At 45.4% G+C, this 24,285-nt stretch overlaps 1 protein-coding gene across 3 annotated transcripts; it reads right to left on the bottom strand.

The window, feature by feature from the left end:
• Positions 1 to 849: 849 nt before the first annotated feature.
• On the bottom strand, positions 850 to 24,285 carry LOC102928219 (glutathione S-transferase theta-1). Of its 3 annotated transcripts, none has more exons than XM_006979085.4 (5): positions 24,031 to 24,243; positions 22,700 to 22,787; positions 19,237 to 19,387; positions 8,523 to 8,699; positions 850 to 1,235 (listed from the first exon to the last, which is right to left on the bottom strand). In XM_006979085.4, the coding sequence occupies exons 1-5, from the start codon at positions 24,140 to 24,142 to the stop codon at positions 1,041 to 1,043; spliced, it is 723 nt and encodes a 240-aa protein (XP_006979147.3). In that variant the 5' UTR covers positions 24,143 to 24,243; the 3' UTR covers positions 850 to 1,040. The 3 variants fall into 3 exon arrangements, with proteins under 3 accessions (XP_006979147.3, XP_076414743.1, XP_076414744.1); XM_076558628.1 differs by lacking the exon at positions 850 to 1,235 and adding an exon at positions 4,022 to 4,400 and having other exon boundaries at positions 24,031 to 24,285; XM_076558629.1 differs by lacking the exon at positions 850 to 1,235 and adding an exon at positions 5,567 to 6,455 and having other exon boundaries at positions 24,031 to 24,253.

Genomic DNA, 24,285 nt, shown 5'->3' with positions numbered 1-24,285 from the left:
TGGCACAATAGGTCATTGAGACAGTTGAGAATAGCTTTGTCTAAATGCTTCCAAATGTTCCCCTTTAAGGAAGACCTATCCCTACCCCACGCCCACCCCCAGGAAAGTGTCTTCTTGTCACAGTGGAAGCTGACCTCTCTAGACTGAGACGGGGGTGCCCAGTCTACATTTTCCCACCGCTTCCCTTTAGTGCTTCACAATTCTCCACAAGCTGCCCTTGTCTCCCCACCTTCCCCCCACCCCCAACTACAGCAACCTCCAGTCTCTCACGCTCCCTTCCTGGCTGCCTTCTAGTCCATACCCCCACACCCAAAAGCTAGAATATTATCCCAGAATGCACTCTGAGCCCCTCATTCCTGCTTACAGTTTGTACCCAAGAGTTTGAGCATGACCTTTGACCGGGAGAGCAGCTGTGGGGGTATTTTCTCCTCTTGACCAATTCTGTAGGTCAGGAAGAGTTGATGATCCTATGAACAGGCCATGTCCAAAAGCTGGCCTGGCCAAGTGTTGGATTTCCATGCCTTCAGCTGAGGCACCTGTTGACCCCATTCTTCAAGAACCAGAAGTCTGAAAGGCATTTGTGATGTAGCTCACTCTGTTTTTGTTGTTGTTTTCTTTGTTGTTGAGATACAGTCTCACACTGTCTCCCAGACTGGCCTTGAACTCTCGGGGATCCTCATGCCTCATCCTCTGAGGGCTGGATTACAGGCATGAGCTACCGTGTCTACCTGTGATTTCATTCTTGGCAACCATGACGGGGGAAATGACTCTCAAAGCCTGGGAAATGGAGTTGTCTTTTGGAAAGATAACTGGGCCAGAATAGAGGAAGAGCAAATAAACAACACAGGGAAGCTAAGGCTCAGGTGGAGCCTGGGTTTATTATCCGATTATAGTTGTGGCCGTGTGTGGCTATCATGGCAAAAGGGTGAAGATGGAGCCCGGCCTAAAAACGTTTATGCTGTGAGGCTAGGATGCATCACTAGAGCAATAAAAGCGCCTTATGAACTGCTATGGTCAGTGTAGGGATGAGGCTTCTGGACTCACTGGATCATGGCCAGCACTCCAGGCATGATCTTCTGCTTTAGGATGGGGTTGGCAGGTGGAGAGTCCTTAACCTTCAGGATGACCTCATGGGCTTCACAGAAGAGATCCTTTCCCACCGCTGCCTCCACTCGATGGTACCATGCAGCCAGCTTGGGATGCCCTTCAAAGACTGGACAGCCACCACCTACAGGCTATAGCAAGAAGGTAACAGAATGGGGGTGGGTGAGTTCATGGCTAATTTTGGTTATTAACTTGACATACATGGAAAAGAGAGAACTCAACTGAGGAATTGTCTCCATCAAATTGGCTTGTAGGAATGTCTGCATGGTGTTTTCTTGATTGTTGACTGATGTGAGAAGACCTAGTCTACTGTGGATGATGTCACCCCTGGGAAGGTGGGCTTGGGCTATATAACATAGCCAAATGCGAGCCTGGGAGCAAGCCAGGGTGGCTTCTGTGGTCTCTCTGTTTCTGTTCCTGCCTTCAAAATCTTTTTTTGAGCTCCCACCCTGGTTTCCCTTGATGATGGACTGTAACCGATAAACTGAAATAAATTCTTTCTCCTCTTTCTCCTCCAAGTAGTTTTCATTCTTTGTCACGATATTTATCACAGCAACAGAAAAGCAAACCAGAATAAAAGTTGGTTCCAGAAGTGGAGTGTTTCTGTAATGGACCTGACCATGTTGGTTTTTGGGTGGAGGGTTGTGGAAGCATTTGGAACTGTGGGCCCAAAAAGTCATTGAGTAGTTAGAGATGGATGAGATCTATGGTAGTTTGAAGGAAACAAATGTTGAAAGAAATGCAGATGAAGGAGACCTGGTTTGTAAGGTTTCAAATGGAAATTTAGAGTCTCTCAAAGACTCTATCAGGGTCACTAGTATGATATATTATAGCACAAATTCTAATTGGTCTAAATAATAAAAACCCAGAGTCAGATATTGGGGTAAATGCTGAAAGATCAGAGAAGTAAAGGAGCAGCCAAAGTCACCTTTTTTTTTGTTTGTTTTTCGAGATAGGGTTTCTCTGTGTAGTTTTGGTGCCTGTCCTGGATCTCGCTCTGTAGACCAGGCTGGCCTCGAACTCACAATGATCTGCCTGGCTCTGCCTCCCAAGTGCTGGGATTAAAGGCATGTGCCACCACCGCCCAGCACCAAAGTCACCTCTTACCTCCATGACTCCTCAGACCAGAAAGGGCCGTGCTCCTGTCTCTGGCTGCCTTATATTCCAATTTCTGCCCAGTCATATCACTTCCTGTCACCTGTCTATACAGACCTACAGACCTCTAAGGTTAACTAATGGCTAGCTCCACACTCTGATCTTCAGGCAAGCTTTATTTACTAGAACACAAACAGAATATCACCACATTTCCCCCTTTTTGTCTAAAATAAAAAGGTTATAACTAATATAAGAAAAACTATATACAATAAGTAAAATAACTATATACAAATATATACAAGAACTACATCAAAAATATTTAGTCAATTAACATTTGACAAATTCAGAGAAAATAACTCCATTATTTATCCTATCTTGGTGATTCCAATAGGTTGCATCTAATTCACTTTCTATTCTAACTTGCATTACCAAAACTATCTTTTGTCTCTCAACCCTATACACTTTACACCTCTTCAGTGAATTTCTTCTCTGAATCTGATAACAAGGAAAACTATAATTATAACCATAAAGACTTCAACTCCATCAGAGACCCGAGAAGGAAATAATATTACCTGAGTAAGCAGGAAGTACAAGCAAGCAACTTCCAAAAAATGTAAGAAATGACTGAAACAATTGGCTGCCTGGACAGTCACCCAAGGTTCCTCTGCAATGTTGGGGCATCTGTCTTCAGCCTACAGGCCTAGCATATCTGATAGACTTATCTGTGAAGCAGGATATTCTGAAGGACTGTCCTACCTTGTTTTAGCAAAATTCAGCAGTCCTTTATTTTGTGTCCTGCTTGTCCAATTTGTACAGCATACTGTCAGCAGTGGAGGCAAGGACATTTTCTTGCCCAGTGGCTAACTTTTGCCACAAAGAAAGTAAACTCCATATGGAGTTTCTTCGATACCTATCATCTTCTCTGAAGTACATTGGTGCTGCCAGGAGCAGATATGTCTCATTGTTATAAGAAAAGAATCTATGTTATTAAAACATCTTAAATGCCAATCTGTAGATCTCTGAAGTGTTTGAAGATGACCTGTCTATCTAAACTATATCTCTGTTCAACCTTGAAAACATACCTAACCTGACTACAAGATTGTAATGACTAACTACTAACTTACATTTCTTTATATCCTAATTAGTTGGTAATAATAACTTTCAAGGACTAGAAATTTGCATGACATTATTAAATGAGTTGTATAGGTACAATAAATTGAACAAGAGTAGAAATGTGTGTGCAGTATGTTCTAACAAATATAACCTCAAATTTATATCAATGTAAAACATTTAAAACTAGTATTTCCTTTTTTGGTTTAAAAGTCATAATCTATCTTTTCATTCTATCATTTCTATACTCCCCTTTTTTCTTATCAAAACAAGAACCCTGAATCTAATCTTCTTTGTTCAGTTTTTGCCTAGTTACCTGATAAAGACTCAAACCAGAAATCATGTACAGGAAGCTAGATGAAGCTTTTTTCTAGAATTAGTCAGTACTCTATGTGACCATTAATATCATGACAAAAAGTTTTAAAATATATTATCGATCTTATAAATTTTTATATAATATTTATACCTTAAGAAAAGTTTTAAGCCTGGCGATTTAAAGCATGCCTTTAATCCCAGCACTTGGGAGGCAGAGCCAGGCAGATCTCTGTGAGTTTGAGTCCAACCTGGCCTACAGAGTGAGTTCCAAGAAAGGCACAAACCTATACAGAGACACTTTGTCTCAAAAATCCAAAAAAAAAAAAAAAAAAAAAGAAAGATGAAGAGTTTTAAAGAGTCAATATAAAAACAAAAGATTATTCAATTGGTGGCAATAAAATAGTCCTTTGACTTTGGCTTTTTCTTCTGTCTCATATCAGGTGGCTCTTCTGACATAAGACAGAGATTTTGGATTTTACTTTAACAAGCATGCTTTAGAGAAGGAGAAAACCACACTCCAGCTCCAAAGCCAGCTTTAATTTTCAATTGAACTGGGACTACAAAAAAACCAGTTGCATTATATATCTTTAGAGAACAGCAGAAACAAATATTTGGGAAGATTTATGAAATATTATCCTGTTGGAAATGTGATATATTAATAGGCCAATTTACTCTTCTTTTTGGGACATTTTTTTCTGGATGATTTGTCCTTTTTCTTTAGATGTCTCCTTTGTCCAGTGGTTTTTCAGATTCCTTAGCTGGATGCCTTCATTCTCCTGAAAAGGCAAAAACAAAAGCCTTCCCCAACCCTAATTTTGAGGATGTTCCCTTATGGCAAGTTATATCTGATCAAATGAAAAGCATTTCTTTGTGGTATAAGTTAGTTTAAATTGAATGGTTATGCTGGTCGATAAACTATCATCTCTTCTAATTAAGAGGTCTTTCTTGTTCTGGTTTCTCCTGATAGTTTTGTTTCATCTCCTAAAGCTGTTCTATCATCCAGAGCAGTATGGTTTTTTACAATAGACATTAAGTCCTTTAATTGCTCTGGGAAGGAGTTTCCCCCACAGTCACAGGGAATGACTAAACCAAATTTGACATGGGGGCCCTGCAAGAGGCCCCTCAAGGCATTACCCAATGGCAAAGGGTTACCTTGACTGTCCCTTGTTGATCTACATTCGTTAGTTCAATGTCTGCCTTTGCTACACCTTTTGCATAATCCAGAAGAAAGGGGCATTCTGTTTGGATTATTCTTAGAAAAAAAACAAACAAACCTATCTCTAGGAGTGCCCTGTTTACAATCCCTTTTTAGATGACCTTATTTACTGCAATTGAAACACCTGACATTTTGATTTTTCTTCAAACCTCTGGAAATCACCTCTCTTATCCAAACATCATCATGGTTCTGAAATCCAATATTGTCTGTACCTTTGATCCATTCCTCTAAGAATGCTGATCTTGCCTCTAACAGTCTAATTACCCTTTGCATTGTACACTAGCATTTTCAAAAACCAGAGATTCAATTATTATTTGTCTAGCTTATGAATTTGGTATCATTCTATTTATTGCTTAAGTCAATCTTTGTAAGAAATCAGTGAAGGTTTCTTTTGGGCCCTGCATTACTTTAGTAAATGACTCAATTTTCTTTCCTACTTCTTCAATTCCGTCCCAAGCATTCAACGCTGCTGCACAGCATAAAGCCAGGGTGTGGTCATCATATAGAGATTGCCTTTGTACATTAGCATATCTCCCTTTCTAAAAAATTAGTCTTGGCCGGGCGGTGGTGGCGCACGCCTTTAATCCCAGCACTCGGGAGGCAGAGCCAGGTGGATCTCTGTGAGTTCGAGGCCAGCCTGGGCTACCAAGTGAGTCCCAGGAAAGGCGCAAAGCTACACAGAGAAACCCTGTCTCGAAAAAACCAAAAAAAAAAAAAAAAAAAAAATTAGTCTTGGGAGATTTCCACACCTCTAGCCCTACTTCATTGTTTAATGGTTTTAACCTCATCCTTCCATCAGGTCCTCCACTGTAATTGAGGACCGGGCTCCAAGACTGCTCTAGTCTAGAGGGATAATTCTATTACAAGTTGACCACGAGTTTAACATCTGCTTCACAAAAGGTGAATGCATGCCATGTGAGACTATAGCTTCCTTCAAGCTAACATTTCCACAGGAGTCCATTCAGTTCTTACACAGTCTTGGGGATACCTATCATTTGGTAGTTCCTGTAAGGTTACTGGATAAATTAAAGTTGGTTGTTTGGAAACCTTAGGCTGTTCCTCTCTAACCTTATAACACAGGGCTGGGATTGGCTGTCCTTTAAATTCTTCTGCCTGAGTCTGAATATCTCTATGATCCGTTTTAATGAGTTTTTAAACTTTAAAACTTGTATCTTAGCACCCATATTAGCCAACTTGTTTAGTGATAAAACAAAAATGATAACACTGATGATGTTTACAATTAACATTACATAAATCACATCTAAATTAATTATCCTCTCATTTAATCATTCCATTTTTAAACCATCCAGCATATTATCATGCAGAGCCTAACTCCCTCCACTGTAACAGTGTTTCCCATTTTTTAACATGGGTAAAAGACTCTCTCTTTTAACTAATTCTCCCCCTTTAAGAATTCTCATCAAATCTGCTGACAATGACGGTTCAGATGACAGTGAAGTGTGAGGCTAACCGTCTGAAAAACACACACGGGGGATCACGGGGAAGAAACATGTGCACCGGGAACTGCCTAGAAGCAGAGCTGGCTGGTGTGGAGGAGCTAACTCCGGCAGCAGATTGGGCCTGTGCTGCGCCTGTGGAGTTTGTTGCAGAGAGGCTGCAACAGAAAAAAAGCCCAGACTCACTCAGAGGCTTAGAGAAACAAGAGAGGAAAAGCTAGCCAATGGGGTAGTGACTGGGGGGAGCCCCTGCATGCAGCTCTGGCATGTTCCGATGGCTGCAAAGCCACAGGCAAGTGGCTTTTTCCTGAATTCATGCCCCAAAGTTGGATGCCAGATGTAGCACTAATTCTAATTGGTCTTAATAATAAAAACCCAGAGTCAGATATTGGGGTAAATGCTGAAAGATCAGAGAAGTAAAGAAGCAGCCAAAGTCACCTCTTACCTCCATGACTCCTCAGACCAAAAAGGGCCGAGCTCCTGTCTCTGCCAGCCACATATTCCTCTCTCTGCCCAGCCATATTACTTCCTGTCTCCAGTCTATACAGACCTCCAGACCTCTATGGTTAACTAATGGCTAGCTCCACACTCTAATCTTCAGGCAAACTTTTTGTTAGAGCATAAACAAAATATCACCACAATATACTAATAGTCTGTGGAAGTAAAACACTAGGACAATGGATGCTGGTTAGCTAGGGCTGAAAACTCAGCTGTCGTTAATAAGACCAGCAACACTGAGGCAACATCTGGGAAGTATTTTCCTCAGGGTCAGCACACAGAAGCTTTGGGCCAATAGTGGGGTGGGCCAAGGATGCATATCCAACTGGCAGCAGGATTTGGTAGATGATGTGTAAGAGTCTCCCACATGGTACTGGATTTGAAGGCACGAAGGAGTCATTGAGAGCAACCAAGATTTGGCACTGTATGAAGCCAGGAGGAGCCATTGGTGAAGTTGCAGACTCAGTGTTAGTGGAAACCCCAGAAGGCTGGATATGCCAGGACTATGAGGTGACCATGAGGACAGTGGCAGGTGTGACATGAGTCCAGCCTGAGCCAACAAGACAAGCTGTGTGTTACAGATGGTGGAGCAGGAGAACTACAACTGCCCAAGCCCTTTGGAGCCCAGGAGATCACGGGGGAGGCACAGATGTCAGACACTGAACTGTTCACGCTGTACGATTTCAGTTTTGCCTTGATCTGATGGTAACTCTGCCCTTGTGAAACAAGTTCCCTCGGGGAATAAGATATTATGTAACTTATTTTTGGATTTTACAGAATCCCACAGTTAAAAGACTTTGGATTTTTGTTGTTGTTGTCTGGTTTTTGTTTGTTTGTTTGTTTTCTTTTTGAGACAGGGTTTCTCTGTGTAGCCTTGGCTATCCTGGAACTTGCTCCATAGACCAGGCTGGCCTTGAACTCATAGAGATCCACCTGCCTCTGCCTCCCAATTGCTGGGACTAACAGCATGTGCCGCCGCCGCCGCCGCCACCGCCGCCGCCGCCACCACCACCACCACCACCACCACCTGGTGGCGAGACTATGGAATTTTAAAGAGAACTTGTGCTTTTTAAATCATTGGGCTTTTTAAAAGACTATGAGATATTTAAAATTGTACTATGTCTGTGATACTAACATGAGATCTTGGGGACAAAGAAATGAATGATGATGGCTAACAGTGTTTGTGTGCCAGGCAGACAAGGAACACATTGCGCTGGTTAGTTTTTTCCCACTTGACACAAACCTAGATGAACCTAGGAAGACAGAATTTCCACTGAGGATTTGTCTCCCTCAGATTGGCCTGTGAGGATGTCTGTGGGGGTGTTTTCTTGATTGCCAATTGATGTAGGAGGGCTCAGTACCCAGTGCATGGTGCCATCCCTGGGTGATGGGCCTGAGCTGTGTAAGCAAGCCATGGGGTACAAGCCAATAAGCAGCATTCCTCTATGAGTTCTGCTTCTGCCTTGAATATCTGCCTTGGCTTCTCTCCGTGATGCAATATGACCTGTAAGCCAAATGAACCCTTTCCTCCCCAAGTTGTTTTTGGGTCAGTGTTTCACACAGCCACAGAGAAGCTAACTAGAATGGCCAAGGACAAACATTATAAATCTGGAAGGAGCGTCCGCACATAGGAACAGATCAACTAGTGGGGGTTAACAAAACTGGGACTTCTGTAACTAGCCAGTACTGCCTGTGTCTTACGGGCCCACTCTTTTTAGAGCACTCACATGCATCAGCTCTGTGATGGCGACCAAGTCAGCCAGGGAGATGTGAGACCCAACAAGGAAGGCCTTGTCCTGGAGGAACTTGTCCTCGAGCACCCGTAGGTTCACATCCAATTCTGCCAAGGTGGCTGCCAGCGTCTCAGAAGGTACTTGCTCACCCAAGAAAACAGGGAACATCACCTGGTGGGTAGGTAGACAAAATAAGGAATTGGAGCCAGCTGAGCTTTGGGGGGTAGGAAATCATGTCTCTGAACTTTGGAGCTGCATTTTAGTTCTATGCTTCTTCCTTTGTGGCCTGCCCAGACCTGCATGGAAATATCACCCAAGTGACATTTTTGTTTACAAATAAATAGTCCTGCTTACACCATCTCTGGTGGGCTGGAAAAAAAAAAGAAATAGAACTAATATTTTTGAGGAAAGAAGCAGGTTAAGAACCACAGTCATGTGTCACTCATTGTTGAGAATAAAGTGGTTACTTCGTCTTGCAAATATCGCATACTTTCATAGCATGAATAATGTAGATCAGTCACTTAGACAGCCTCTTCATACAACCAAGGGACAAGGTAAACAGAAGTCCATATGGAAGCACAGAAGACCTTAACTAAAGCAATTCTAAGCAGAAGAACAATACTGAAGGTATTGCAGTACCTGTTCTCAAACTAACCTTCAGAGCTACAGTAACAAAAACAGCATTGCTGTGGGATGTTCTGTAGGTCCTGTGGGAGCCCATTCTCAGGTTCTTTGTGGCGTTACCCAGCAGGTCCGTATAGAGGATGATTAGGACCATGGGCCTGAGTGCAGGTGTTTGAGATGGTCTGCACTTGGCTGTGCTGGGGGATGGTCTGTATGTCAAGTTGCTTTGATTGGTTAATAAATAAAACCTGATCGGCCGTGGCTAGGCAGGATAAAAGGACAGAAAGGCAGAAGGAGACGCTGCAGCCGCCGCAATGACCAGAGACGCTGCAGCCGCCGCCATGACCAGCAGCATGTGAAGACGCCAGTAAGCCACCAGCCACATGGCAAGGTACAGATGTATGGAAATGGATCAATTTAAGATAAAAGCACAGTTAGCAAGATAAGGACAGTTAGCAGGAAGCCTGCCACGGCCATGCGGTTTGAAAGCAATATAAGTGTCTGTGTTTACTTGGTTGGGTCTGAGCGGCTGTGGGACTGGCGGGTGACAGAGATTTGTCCTGACTGTGGGCAAGGCGAAAAAATCAAGCTACATTTGGCGCCCAACGTGGGGCTAAAGAAAAAAAGGGCTAAAGAAAAAAAAGGGAAGAAAAAAAAAAAGAGGGACTAAAGAAAAAGGACAAATGAACAGGGATAAAGGCCGGTGTTATGAAAAAAAAAAATACTAAAGACAAAGTCCCTTAACCAAGAGGCGCTCCAATAAAGTGTGATCTGAGAAGAATCCTCGCGTGGTGGTAAAGAGGATTCAGAACTCAACACACGGAGCGGTGACGTCGGTAAGTTCTCCAGGAACGGTGACGTCGGTAAACGCCCCACAGTTCCTAATTCTCTCTCTCAAATGAGCGGCAGCCGCCGGTTTGAGTTACTGGCGGGTTCCTGGCGTGTGCGCTTGACCTGCAGTATGGCGGGAATGAGGCCTCTGCAAATGGAACATTAAGCTGCGTGGCGGATTTAGCCTTTGCTAGTACAAAACAAAAAAAGAGGTTTCTGGGCTACACGCTCCTTGGATAAAGTAATATAAAAAATAAGCCATGTAAAGATGGATATCACACAGAGAGTTTGGATTATATTGTCTTTGGGATTTTTAACTGCAGAAAAACATTTGATCGTAAAAGATGTTGAGTTAAACCAATATGTATATATTAAAGATATCTTGACTTTAAAATTTGGATATAAGGATGTGTTATTTTGGAAAGGAGATTCTGCTTTTGTCTCTACAGAAAGCCAGAGGCTGTGGAATTGTTCCAGATTAAGATACATCAGGTTTGACCAGCCAAGACCACCTGAAAGGTCTCCGATGACACCATGGCCCAGATGATCCAACATCCAGAATCGTTTCAAGGCAACTGGCTCAGACGATACGGTCTCACGGACTACTCCATGATCCTAAAATTTTCTTTGCATCCCCATAAGATACAGCGCCCCCCTCCAGCAGGAAGTAGTTAAGAGAAGCTACGCCCAAATTCCCAAATATACCAAGCTGACTTTGGAGATTTGTAAAAGTTAAAACCTTCCTTTAAAAAAAAAAGAAAGGGGAAGTGCTGTGGGATGTTCTGTAGGTCCTGTGGGAGCCCATTCTCAGGTTCTTTGTGGCGTTACCCAGCAGGTCCGTATAGAGGATGATTAGGACCATGGGCCTGAGTGCAGGTGTTTGAGATGGTCTGCACTTGGCTGTGCTGGGGGATGGTCTGTATGTCAAGTTGCTTTGATTGGTTAATAAATAAAACCTGATCGGCCGTGGCTAGGCAGGATAAAAGGACAGAAAGGCAGAAGGAGACGCTGCAGCCGCTGCCATGACCAGAGACGCTGCAGCCGCCGCCATGACCAGCAGCATGTGAAGACGCCAGTAAGCCACCAGCCACATGGCAAGGTACAGATGTATGGAAATGGATCAATTTAAGATAAAAGCACAGTTAGCAAGATAAGGACAGTTAGCAGGAAGCCTGCCACGGCCATGTGGTTTGAAAGCAATATAAGTGTCTGTGTTTACTTGGTTGGGTCTGAGCGGCTGTGGGACTGGCGGGTGACAGAGATTTGTCCTGACTGTGGGCAAGGCGAAAAAATCAAGCTACACAGCATGGCACTGGTACAAAAGCAGTCATATATGCCAGTGTAATAAAAGAGAGAGCCCAGAAACAAACCTACACAGCCACAGCCTCCTGATCCTTGACGGGAGGGTTAAAAACATAGATAAGAGAAAAAGGCACCTCCACAAACAGTGGTGAGAAAAGCAGATACCTGTTTGTAAAAGAGAGAAACTAGATCCATATATTTTACCCTGTACAAAAATAAATTCAGCATGGCTCAAAGACATTAATATAAGACCTCAGATACTGAAACTGGCAGAGGAAAAGAAAAAAATCATGAGTAAAACACTTCAACATCTAGGCATAGACATGGACATTCTGAGGGCTCCAGTAGCCTAAGAATAATCCTAAAACTTGACAAATGGGATGACAAGAAAGCATAAGTTTCCAGGAAGCAAAGAAAACAATCACTAGAGTAGACAGACAGTCCAGAGAATGGAATAAAATCTTTGTCAGCTATACACCAGACAGAGGAGTAACGTCTAGATTCTAGAATAATACAACAAACTGCAACAATTAAACACCAAAACACCCCACCAATCGGTGGGCCAGGGAACTGAATATACAGCCCTCCAAAGAAGAACCACAAATGGCCAATTCCCACTTGGAAAGTGGAGCCAGTAGATGGTAGGATATCCATGCACACACAGGCAGCATTAAATGGACTCAGTGGGCTTCACAAAAACAAACAAATAAAAAGCGCATGAATTGGGGAGGGAAAAGTATTGGGGGGTGGCCAGGGGAAGAATTGGAAAGGAAGAAATGGGGATGGATTTGATCAAAACACATTGTATGCATATATAAAATTCTCAATAAAAAAAGAACAGAAAAAAAAAAACAGTTTGACAGCCTTAACAATCAGGGAAATATAAAGCTGCTTTGAGATACCATCTCAACCCCAGTCAAAGCGGCTATCATTAAAAAAAAAAAAAAGACAGGGTCAGGAGAACTGCAAAGTTGGTAAAGTGACTTCAGATCCTCAGCACCCACATAAAAAAGATAGGTGAGCTCCTGTCCCAGAAAGTAGGTAGAGTCTCTAGTGGAAGACACCCAATGACCACCTCCTTTTCTATACACATGAACCCACAAATGCAATATACACACACAAATGCACTGAATAAATTAAAACAAACAGAAACCAAATGGCCATGAATGCTGGTGAGGATGTAGAGAAAGATATACACACGTAAATGCATTAAATAAATGAAGACAAATGAAATCCAAACAGCCATAAATGCTGCTGAGGATGTAGAGAAAGATACACACAAAATGCATTAAGTAAATTAAAACAAACAGAAGGCAAATGGCCATAAGTGCTGGTGAGGATGTAGGGAAAGACTTCTCATATGCTGCTAGTGGGAACGTAGCCTCCCTCAGCCACTGCGGAAGTCAGTATGGAGGTACCTTAGAAAGCTGAAACTAGAACTATTGCAGGACCCAGCTACAGCATGCCTGGGGATTTTATCCGCTATAAGGAAAAACGAAGTCATAACATTAGTTAGAAAGTGGATGTAACTGAAAAACATTATTTTAAGCAAAATGAACCAAACTCAGAAACACAAATATTGTGTGTGCACATGTGTGTGTGTGTGTGTGTGTGTGTGTGTGTGTGTGCATGCATGTATGCCCATTCATGTTGTTCATAAAAAATAGGAAGAGGGCCATGATAGGAGAAGAAATCTTAAAGAAATCGGAGTAAGGAAAAACAAGAGTAATGAGATATACATGATAAGGAAGCAAAAATAAATAAATAAATAAATAACAAAACAAAAACAAAAACCAGGGTGTGGGGAGCACTAAGGGGTGGTACAATGGCGTGCTAGGTAAAGGCACTTGCTGCCAAGCTTGACGGCCTGAGTTTGGCCCCTAAGACCTACATGGTAGGAAAAAGCCAACTCCCAAAAGTCCTCCTGTGACCCCCACACGTGCACCATGGCACACACCATCCTTCCACACACATGTGTGTGTACACACACACACACCAGCAAGAGTCGAGGAAGGAGATAAGAGGAGAAGGGGAGGAGGGGGTGAGTGAAAACAAGTGGGTATGAAAAGCCAAAATGAGATCCGTTACTTTGTGTATAGGTACAAAAAAAAAAAAAATGGCCAGTTTGGTCGCACAAGCTCCAGGATTGAACTCTGAACAGATGGAACCGGCTAGATAAGAAATTTTAGTAGCCTCATTGATATTGCCCCACTAGTATTATTCCATAAAATTGATTTTTTCCCCTTATAGCTTAATGGATCAAATCATACGCAATAGCTAACAGCTGGAATTTCATGGGGTCTTGTGGGATGTATTTTATTTGACCCAAGCCAGAGGTTTGGCTTTGTTTTTATTTTGAGACAGAGCCTTGTGTAGCCCAGGCTATGTGTGTAGCTGAGCCTGGCCCTTGAACTCCAGAACCTTCTGTGTTTGCCTCTGCCTCTGTCTCCCAAGAGCTTGGTCAGGTATGCGGCTCCGAAGCAAAGTCCTTTCTTACCGTGACAAAATAACTTATCTTCAGCTTCTGATGCCCAATTTTGTGCATCTTTAGTAACTGTCCTAAGGTTTTCCTCCCCTGCATTTCCATTTAAGAGAGGGTCTTACTATGTAGCCTAGGCTATCCACAATCTTCCTATCTCCACCTCTCAAGTGCTGGGATTGCAGGCATCACTGAACTCAGCTAAAATCATCTTTGGAATGTATCTCCAACTGGGTCATGACAAAGTCTTGATCACTGGGTCTGGAAGGACAGTACACTCAGCAGTATTACTGGCAAACTGGTTTTCTCTAGCCTCCATGGGTCTGATTTCAAACAGTCCAAAAATCTCAATTGTTGAGAGCTGGACCGATTGATCCAAGACTTTCTCAGAGGCCCCGATGAAAGGACAAAAGGAACCTACTTTTGTGTCTTGCCCAGGAGCAGACTTGGCCAGTTTGGGGCTGGGGATAAGACCTCGGAGGAGTTAAGGTTTCAGTTCCTGGGAACTTGGCTTTTTCCCATGAAAAGACTCGAGTTATCGGTCCCAAGGCCACTATGTGCTCTGTCTGCAATGCTCCTGCGATATCCTGTTTCCTTTGTGCAACATTGTTCGTCTTTGTCCCACTGTATGACAGTTTCTGCTGACTCTGTTCCGGTTTCGCCCTTGGAAACAGTTGTACTCCTTAAGAAGCTTGCTTGACATAAGATGTAGCCTGTGCAAGACCTCGTGACCCCAGCTTTCCTATCTGTCTTCTCTACTTTCTCATCTCCTGGGTGAAAGGGAAAAATCAGTAGCCGTCTTGAGAGATGCTTCCCCCTCCCCTCCTCCAAAGGTATTTGCTGACCAGCAGTTTTAGAAGTGACCAAAAATTGAACTTATAAGGCTGGGATAATAAACCTATGTGTCCTGGACTTGGCAAAACAAGATATGGGGAGTAATGGACTCAACTGACTAGAAGTTGACCTCAGAGGAGAGTAGGACTGGAACAATACATCTGAATGTATATATCCTGGGTTCAACAAAAGCAGGACATAGGAAGTAAAAAATTTATGTCTCTGTAGATACCCTGAATCCTGTTAGCCATCAGTAACCTCATGCTTATAGTTCATCCAGTAACTTCAAAGAACTGTCTCACCCCTAACCCCCTTGTCCAATCCCAAGCTGCATATAAACCTTTCCTTAAACCTTCAAGTGAGTGCTCGGGGCCGTTCTCCTCCACCCGCTGTGTCGGATGGTGGATGGCAGACCAAGCTTGCTTGTTCTGTTATTAAAAACCTCTGTGTGCTTGCATCGGATATTGGCTCTGTGGTGGTCTTGCTTAGGGGTCTTGTGACCTGGGCACAACACTGGCCCCCTCCCACTTCCAACCCTGCCGCTGCTCCAGGTCACTCAACAGGCAAAGCCACAGGCAGCTAAATGGCATCTGTCTGATTTTTTTCCTGGTGCTGCGATAGAACACGCTCACAAAAGGAACTTAAGGGAGCCAGGCTCACGGTTCCAGGATATGGCTGTCATGATTCGGAGGTCGTGGGACCAGCTCAGGGGAGCCCATCACATTGCATCCAAACAGACAGTGATGATTGTGCCTGGCTCATATTCTCTCCCCACCCCTTACATTTTTTTTTTTTTTGAGATTTTTTAATTTAATGTATGTGGGTGCTTTGTCTACATCTATGTTTGTGCACCATATATATGTGCACACACACACACACACACACACACACACACACACACACACACACACACACATTACCCACAGAGGGTACAAGAGGAAGTCAGTCAAATCCTCCAGAACTGCAACAGCCATGTGGGTGCTGGGAACCCAACTGGAAGAGCAGCCCATGCGCTTAACCACTGAGCTATCGCTTAGGGCTTCATTTTTCTCTTTTTAAATACAATTCCAGCCCAGGAATCAGTGCTGCCCACAATGGGGAGTCTTCTCTCCTCAATTAACCTAGTCAAGATAACCCCCCTTCAGATGTTAACAGATGTTCCTCTCTCAAATGATTCTAGATTCTCTCAAGTTGACTGTAGTGGGTAGCTGTTCCAGCTTTGACCTGGAAGTACTAACCCCCATTGAGGCTTCTAGTAACTGCCATGCCTACGAGGTGGGGCCAAGAGAGGAGCCCTGAAGACCCGAGATCTGGATGGGCCAGCTCTCTTGGTTCCTGGATCCTGGACGCTGGAGGTAGACCGAGCAGCGTTCTCCAGAGAACACCACTGGACTGCACTTCACCTCTCCGGGACCCTGTAACCCGGCCCTTCACTTGTAAGTTACTCCACAAAAGAAACCTCCCTTTAACTACGTGGAGCCTTAAGACTTCCACCAATAGTTCACAACTAAGATTAACCACCGTAAAACCTTTTACAGGAGGGCCGTTCAGTTTTTTGTTTTTGCTTTTGTTTTGTTTTTTTGTTTCCACTGGAGTGAGGAAACCACTTTTTCTGTAGCGTTCCCAAATCACAAACAACTCCAAATGTGTATTTACTTCCTGTACAGAGGTTAGAAAGTTTTCCTTTCCACTGTCTCTCAGGCTTGGACCACTAAAGCCAAGAGGTTGCTTTGCAGCCTGAAAAACGCTTGGGCTACCCTGTAACTGGCACAAGACTGATCAATACAGGTTTCCTGTCAGTCCTGCAGGGAATCAAAAGTGACGAATTAAAGGTGTAACATTTGCCATCTTATCTCCTCCAAGGAGAGAGGAAAGAGGGGAGCAGGATTAAGGCCAGTACATGAGAGGATGATGTGGGCACCAGGCAGGGTTGAGATGCGGTCCCAGCACCCGGGAAGCAAGAGCTCTTGCTTTTCTGCCTTCAATAATGGGTCACATTTTCCTGGGTAGCCTGGGCTACATAGAGTTCATAATAAGAAGCTGTCTCCAAAAGCTAAGCGCTGAGAATAATATAGCTCAATGTAAGCACATGGCTAAGGAAAAAGAAATAAGGAAAGGGAGGAAGGGAGGAGGGGGAGAGGGAAAAGGAAAAGATGGAGATGATGATGATGATGAAAAATTATCTGAGGCACAGGCTGACCTCAAGCTCACATCTCTTCTCCTGCCTCAGTCCCGAACACTGGGATTACAGGCTTCTGCCACCATACCCAGCACATGAAGGCTCCTTTTTCACAGCCTCTGCCAACTTCAGCTTGTTTGACTTTGAGAGCAGCAGGTCCGCGGTTCACAGGATGTATTTCAAAGCACACAGTTCAGTGTACAACACCAAGTGTGCTCACAGTGCTGTGTGACCATCACTACCGCCCATCTCCATCCTGTACCCATTAAACACTAACTCCCCATTCTTAGCAGGGTGACCTAACTTTCCTCCCCTGGCTCCCTTTAGAACTCCCACAAGGATATCTGTTGAGGACGCCCTCTGAAAGATTTTGTGGTTAAATACACGGAATTTCTAAAAATGAAAAAAAAAACCCATATCTCAAAAAAAAATCATTAAATGAGTAACAATAACCTAGACACATCAAAGAATCAGTGAAGCCAAAGGTAAGACCGCGGAAAATACCAGAACTGAAAAGAAGAACTTGATGTCGTCTGAGACCTTTGGGGTGGTTGATGTCCTCACCCTTCTTTTCATTCCCTGAATCATCAGCCTACTTTAAAAAAACAAAAACAAAACAAACAAACAAAAAAAAAAAACGTGCATTGGTATTTTGCCTGTGTGTCTGTCTGTGTGAGCATGTTGGATCCCCTGGAACTAGAGTTACAGACAGTTGTGAGCTGCCATGTGGGTGCTGAGAATTGAACCCAGGTCCTCTGGAAGAACAGCCAGTGCTCTTAACCACTGAGCCATCTCTCCATCCCCAGTCTACTTTCTATGCTTAGATTCCAAAGGCCTGCTGGAGAGAGAGAGAGAGAGAGCGCGCACCTGGTGTGTATGTGAGAGTGAATGTGTGTGAGTATGGGGGTATGTGAGCATGTGTGTGTGTGTGTGTGTGTGTGTGTGTGTGTGTGTGTATGAGTACCTGGTGTATGTGTGAATGGGGTCTGTGTGAGCATGCATGAGTCAGTGACCCAATCCTACCTTCAAGATATAGGTGCTCTTTAACCTTCTGGGAAAAAAAAAAAAAAGATTCCTTTGTATTATTTTTAGCTGTGCTAGCATGCAATGTATAGCAAGGCACAGTAACTTCTGAAACATGTGAAGCAGGAGGATAATGGGACACACAGTCAAAAGCAGAAAAAACAACCAGTAGAAACTGACCCACAGAAGACCTGGATGCTGAAATAAGCTAACAAAGGACACACACACACTCACACACATGCACGCATGCATGCTCACACAGACCCCATTCACACATACACCAGGTACTCATACACACACACACACACACACACACACACACACACACACACACACACGCTCACATACCCCCATACTCACACACATTCACTCTCACATACACACCAGGTGCGCGCGCGCTCGCTCTCTCTCTCTCTCTCTCTCTCTCTCTCTCTCTCTCTCACACACACACACACTCACACACATGCATGAATGCACACTCACATCACCTCCCTACTCACACACACATACACAAATGCTCACACACACACACACGCCACACTCACACACATTCAGTCACATACACACACACACACACACACACACACACACACACCAGGTACACACACACACTCACATACCCCCATACTCACATTCACACACACACACACACACACACACACACACACACACACACACACACCAGATGCACACACATACACACCAGGAGCTGAGATCTGAACCTAAGACACTACGCTTGTTACACAACTGCTCTACCACTAAGCTACATTACCAGCCAACTGAAGAGGACGTTTAAGTAATGGTAGCAGAGTCTGGAGGTGTCTCAGAAGGTGACCGTCCTAGGCAGGCAAGCCTGACAACCCTCACCACCTCAGTTCAGTTCTCCAGAACCCACATAAAGAGCCAGCTGTGCTGGAACCCCAGCTTTCCTACAGTGGGAGGGAAAACGGCCTGAGACAGAAGCTCAGAGGTCGGAGGTCAGATAGCCCCGAGTGCACAGCACAACAGCAGAGACAAAGGACAGTCTGCCTCACCAATGTGGAACGTGACAACTGATTGCCCAAAGCTGTCCTCTGACTTCCATCTGCACAAGGTGGCTCCCGGCACACATACACAACAAATAAATTACGAAACAGTAACAAATCTATTAAAAAATCTTCAAATAGAAAGATAACCAAAGAGGGTGAACAGATGGTAAATTTTGGCTCAGAAATGTAACTCCACAAAAAGAACCAAATGGCTTTTCTACAAACAAAAAATAGATGTCTCAAATAAAGATGGTATTGAGTAACAAACAACCTGGGCACAATAGGATTGGCTAAGCTGAAGGCAAGACATTAGAAAACACCAAACTGAAAATAATTCGCCATGGCAAGTCTTCCCTCCCCTCCCTTCGCTCACATTTCCCCTCCCTTCCCCCACAGGTCCAGTCTCACCTTATGCCACAGAGCCCGGAGGCAGCTTCTCCGAAGGGCTGTGTGCTGCCACGCCAGGTACTCGTCCACACGAGCACGGGCCTGCAGGTCTTGGGGGTACCAGTGGTCAGGGACCTTGAACTTGTGTGTTAGGTAGAGCAGGATGGCCACACTGTGTAAGCAGAGGAGCAAGGTGACCAGTCAAACACCACGGGGTTGACTCGATGCCCAGGACCTTTTATAACCTTTTCCTTTTATTTTTAAGATTTATTTTATGTATTTTGTGTCAATGAGTACTTTGACTGCATGTATGCCTGCATGCCAGAGAGGGCGTCCAATCTCATTGTAGATGGTTGTGAGTAGCCATATGGTTTGCTGGGAATTGAACTCAGGACCTCTGGAAGAGTGGCCAGTGCTCTGAGCTGCTGAGCCATCGCTCTAGCCCCTACCTTTTCTGATCTTTCTGACAATTTGCCAGTCTGAGCCTCTTTCTCAGAACATGGAAAGTAGGCTCCGAATAGGGAGGAGCCTTGTCCCCGGGGGAAGAGAGCTCTTAGCGCCAGAACTGAGTCTTGTCTTCCTGAGGTCAATACCGAAGACTAGTCTACCACTAGGCAGAATCTCACCACTGAGGGTCCTGTCAAGGGTTCAGTTTCTGGGTATAGGGCCAGAGAGCTTCCTGGAGGAGGGACGTCTAAGCAGAGCTTTGAGGAAGCTTTTTTTACAGGCTACATCCACTCTCATCCTTCAGCATTCAGGCAGCCTCAGATGGCCTGATGGTTCAAAAAGGCTTTCTCAACTCTCCCTTTGTTCTTTGAGACAGCCTAGGCTACCCTCAAATCCATAATCCTTTGGAGCGCTAGGGTGGCGGGCATGAGCCATACACCTGGCCTCTGTTCCTTATGTCACTCGTTGTGCTAAGGGTCAGCTTGGTTCTTTAAAATCTTACTCAAACACTCAGGGACCTGTAAGATCCTGGAACCACAGAACAAATGAGGCTCCCTGGAACTCTTTTTCCTGCCTTGGGTTGTGCCAACTACTGTAGAGACGGACTCTAAAGGACACTTGAAGATTTCAGTCAAGAAACTCTGGTATTGGGAAGAGTGGGATGGACACACATTGTCTAACAGTTTCCCCCAAGTTCAAGACACTCCATCCTGTAGGGAAGCCCCTTAAAGGAAGTCCCTGAAACTGAGCAGATTCCCCAGGCCCTCCTCCCCGAAGTAAACAATAAAGACGACCGAGAGTCTCTGGCGGACAAGAGAAGCAGCAAAGAAGACTCTGAGATCAGACCAGCTGCCTAGAAGAAGCAGAAACCAGCTGAGCCGCCTGAGAGAAGTTTAGACCAACTGAGTCCCTTAGAAAGGACGCTCTCTAACCTGTCAAGCTGTCGGCAGGCTGTGCAGTGTGCTCCAGCTTCCCAGCTATGCTGGGGTGGTCTTAGGTGGTGCAGCTGTCTTTGAGCCACTTCTGCTCCTGTAAGTAAACCCTCACCCTCACCCCTATATGAAACCCCAATAAAACTCACTAATTTCCCAAGTCGGACTTTGGTGGTGAAGGGACTCCGGCTGGTCTGGACCTGACACGATGGTGCTGGCAGGCCTTGTTCTTTCTCCTCCCCCCCCTTCCCCTTCCTCCTTCCCTCTCCCTTGTAAACCGTAGATTACATCCCTAAAGTTAGCCACCAAGGGCTGTTCTCTTATTTGGATACTGTCTTACGCCCAACTCATTCCTGAGGATGAGTACCCAAGCCCAGCAGTCAAAAGCCCCCTCTGAGTCACCTAATGAACATGCCCAAAATACCCTGCCACATCCTAGCCCATCCTAACACAGAGCCCCCCTTTTCTTCTTCTCTTAAAAATCACACCTGCACGGTCATTTGCTGTTGTTTTTCTGCCTGAGTCAAAAGCAGACACTTTAACTTTCTTTTCCATTTAGTAAAGGATCTCTCTGCAAAAAAAAAAAAAAAAAAAAAAAAAAAAACCCACACAAGTGTTTGGGTGTAGTTTGTGCCTCATCCAGGGTCTGGGAGGAAACCCCCACTGTGCATGCAGAGGGAGGGAGGGAGGTGGTGGGTCTTCTTCAGGTGGTATCCATATTTTGGTCTGTCATGGGCTCCCTGTCTGGAGTGAATAGATGTGTGTACAGTGTCTCCACAGGAAACGTTACGTCACACGACGACATAAATTCACAGCACACAAGAGGAAGAGGCAGGCAAACAGGCAGGCAGAAGTACAATGTTGAGACCTGACTAAGCTATCTAGTAAGGCCTTGTCTAAGACACAGACCTGCGTCCACAGCCCAGCTTAATGCCTCAGTTTCCCAAGTAGGACAAGCTCTTTGTGCTATAGCTAAGTGTTTGAGTCACCTCTGAGGAGGGCTGCAGGAGGTCACACACCTCCCCAGGGTGACGATGGCATGCAGGGGGACATGCAGAGGCTGCAAGATGCCCCTGGTTGGCACCTGATAGGGTGCAACTCTGCAAATTAAAGCATCCAGGACAGCGGGAGCAACAGGAAGAGAGAATGGCGGTGTCTTGGTTGGACTACATTGATCATGACAGATAAGAAATGAGCTCAAAGCATACCCTTTTGAGTCCCTCTGCTACAGGGTAGGTGACTTGTGTGACAAGAAAAGGCAGAACTGAGAAAAAGGTTTAGCTTCTCTGAAAAAGGGAGTTTCACCATTTTGGGACCTGCTAGGATATGAAAACATCCTTATTTCATAGGGAAGACTCATGCAAGGGAACCCCAGGGACCCTCGTACTTGAGGCACTGGGAAGCCCAGATGCCACAGGATCCTCTTTACACCAGCTGGGCTATAGTATGGTGGCCATGGTGGGGTGAGCTTCCCACCTTCCCTGCACCAGGGGTATTTTAATCAACAACCACAACCTGGTAGAGAAGTCAAGTAGATGTATTATCTTCCCCAAAATCAGCTCAGTGAACTGGGCAGTGGGTAGGCAGGGTCCTGGGTTCCAGCCCCAACTCTGTAGGATATGGAGCACAGCAGTCCATTGCCTCTAGGGCAGAGGTTCTCAGGTCACGACCCCATTTGGGGTAGAACAACCCTTTCATAAGGGTTGCCTAAAACCATCGGAAATATCAGATATTTACATTATGATTCATAACAGTAGCTATGAAAATAATTTTACGGTTGAGGGTCACCACAGCATGAGGAACAGTATTCAAGGGTCTCAGCACTAAGAAGATTGAGAACCAGTGCTCTAGGGAGTTGAGGTTCCTAGTGTGTGTCTACATGAGTTTTCGTGCCCACAGATGCTAGAGGGCAATGGATCCCTAGAGCTGGAGTTATAAGTGGTTGTGAGCTGCCTCTTGTGAGTGCGGGAACCAAATCTAGGTTCTCTGCAAGAGCAGTAAATACTCTCAAGCACTCCAGCTCCAGCTTCATAGTTTATAACGTGGAGGGTTACAACAGGCTGATTCCAGTCAAGCTTGGCAAAGGCCCCCCAGGGCCCCATTACCTCTCGCTCAAGGTGAAGTCATTGTCCTTCATGGCTGGTACCTTCTTCATGGGGTTCACCTGGGCAAACGCATCGCTCAGGTGCTCACCTGCAGATAGTCCAGCATGAGGGGGATGAGGGTAGAACACTGGGCCGAGGTCCTAGGATGCCAAACACTACATTCATGGTTCTTCTTGGAACTAGGCTGCCTCCCCTAGATGGGAAGTGCAGGCAGGGCTGGCTGCCGTGAGAGGAAAGAAAACTGCCCCTTGCCCTTGATACAAAACAGACTTCACACTCTATTGATGGGTCCTCTGGGACTTGCCCCACTGGCAGCCCTGAAAAGTACCCCCAGAGTCCCTTGGAAACCCTGGTCTCTGCTTGAATTAACCTAGATTGTTTTTCCTCCTGTTGATGCAACCAGACAAACGTTTCTACCATGTCTCCTTGCTGCTTGGCCCAAAAGACCTCAGTGGTTCCCGCTGCCCTAGATCAGATGAGGGCTATCACCTCCCCTTCTTCTCCTGGTGGAAATCCATCTCCCTCTGCACCCTTATTTTTGACAGCCAACTCAAACATCCCTTTGTCGGTCCCCGACCCCACAGCTCCCTACATCAGACTCTGCAGGAGCAGCACCTGTGGGGTTTAAGTGCACTGTCCACAGAGGCGACGGTGAAGAGGTGAAGTTCCAGACGGAGAGACAAGCCGTGAGACAGTATGGGGATGACCATACCAACCGCACGTTAAACAACACCTGCTACAACCCTGTCTTGCCAGGGTGAGGACCTCCCTCAGCAGCCAACAGGGAGGAGGCAAGGCTCCGGAATACCCCACACAGCAGCCTCTCTCCCCTGAGCAAGCAAGAGAGGCAGAGAGCGAAGGGAGGTAAAAAGAGGAAGGCAGGAGGAGGAAGGGCAAAGGGGACTCCAGCAGACAGACCAGGGTGGCGGAGAGAGGCTGGTGGAAAGACAGGTTCCTGCAATGGAGGTTCTATCTCAGCACTGGAGAAAACGAGAGGGTAACTATGCAGATCTCCACATTCACTCTCCTTAGCCCTCTCCCCAGGCCCGCTCCTCCGGAGGTCCCTGTCCATAGGCCCAAACTACACCCGTTTCTGTTGCCAGGTCTGCCTGCTGTTCGGTTTCAGCAGGTCCTGGCCGTCTATTCCATGGGACAGCAGAGTTTGCGGGAGTCCTGAGCCGTGGATCTCCCTGGTGGCTCTTTTCTCACTTGGTCACTAAACCAGAAAAAAGCCCAGGAAGAGGACGGACGGTACAGAAAGGAATCCCCTAAGCTCGGCGCCCCCCCCCCCCCCCCATCTCTCAGGTCTCCAAAGCCGAGGCCCTGCCCACCCTTGCGCAGCTCCACCGTATGCATCTGGACCGGGATGCCGTTTTTCTTAGCGAAGATATAAATGGCGCGACAGGGCTGGGACAGCAGGTCCAGGTAGAGCTCCAAGACCATGGCACCGGCAGCGGGAACCAATTCCGTAACGGGCCAGACTCTGAAAACAACAACAACAACAACAACAAACAAACAAACAAACAAACTCAGGCTCGACGTCTGCGGTCCCGTCTAGACCTAGTGTTGCCACGCCTCCAATGGGC

Source organism: Peromyscus maniculatus, chromosome 21, assembly GCF_049852395.1.
Source record: "Peromyscus maniculatus bairdii isolate BWxNUB_F1_BW_parent chromosome 21, HU_Pman_BW_mat_3.1, whole genome shotgun sequence".
NCBI classification, from domain to species: Eukaryota; Metazoa; Chordata; class Mammalia; order Rodentia; family Cricetidae; genus Peromyscus; species Peromyscus maniculatus.
This window is presented reverse-complemented; position numbering and strand designations above follow the sequence as displayed.

Coding starts and splice junctions, on each gene's coding strand:
- LOC102928219 (XM_006979085.4), bottom strand. CDS start 24,142: ATGGTCTTGGAGCTCTACCTGGACCTGCTGTCCCAGCCCTGTCGCGCC. Junction 19,388..22,699: donor GACTTCACCTTGAGCGAGAG/GTAATGGGGCCC, acceptor CTGCTTACACAG/TGTGGCCATCCTGCTCTACC. Junction 1,236..8,522: donor CCATCACAGAGCTGATGCAT/GTGAGTGCTCTA, acceptor TTCTTGCTATAG/CCTGTAGGTGGTGGCTGTCC.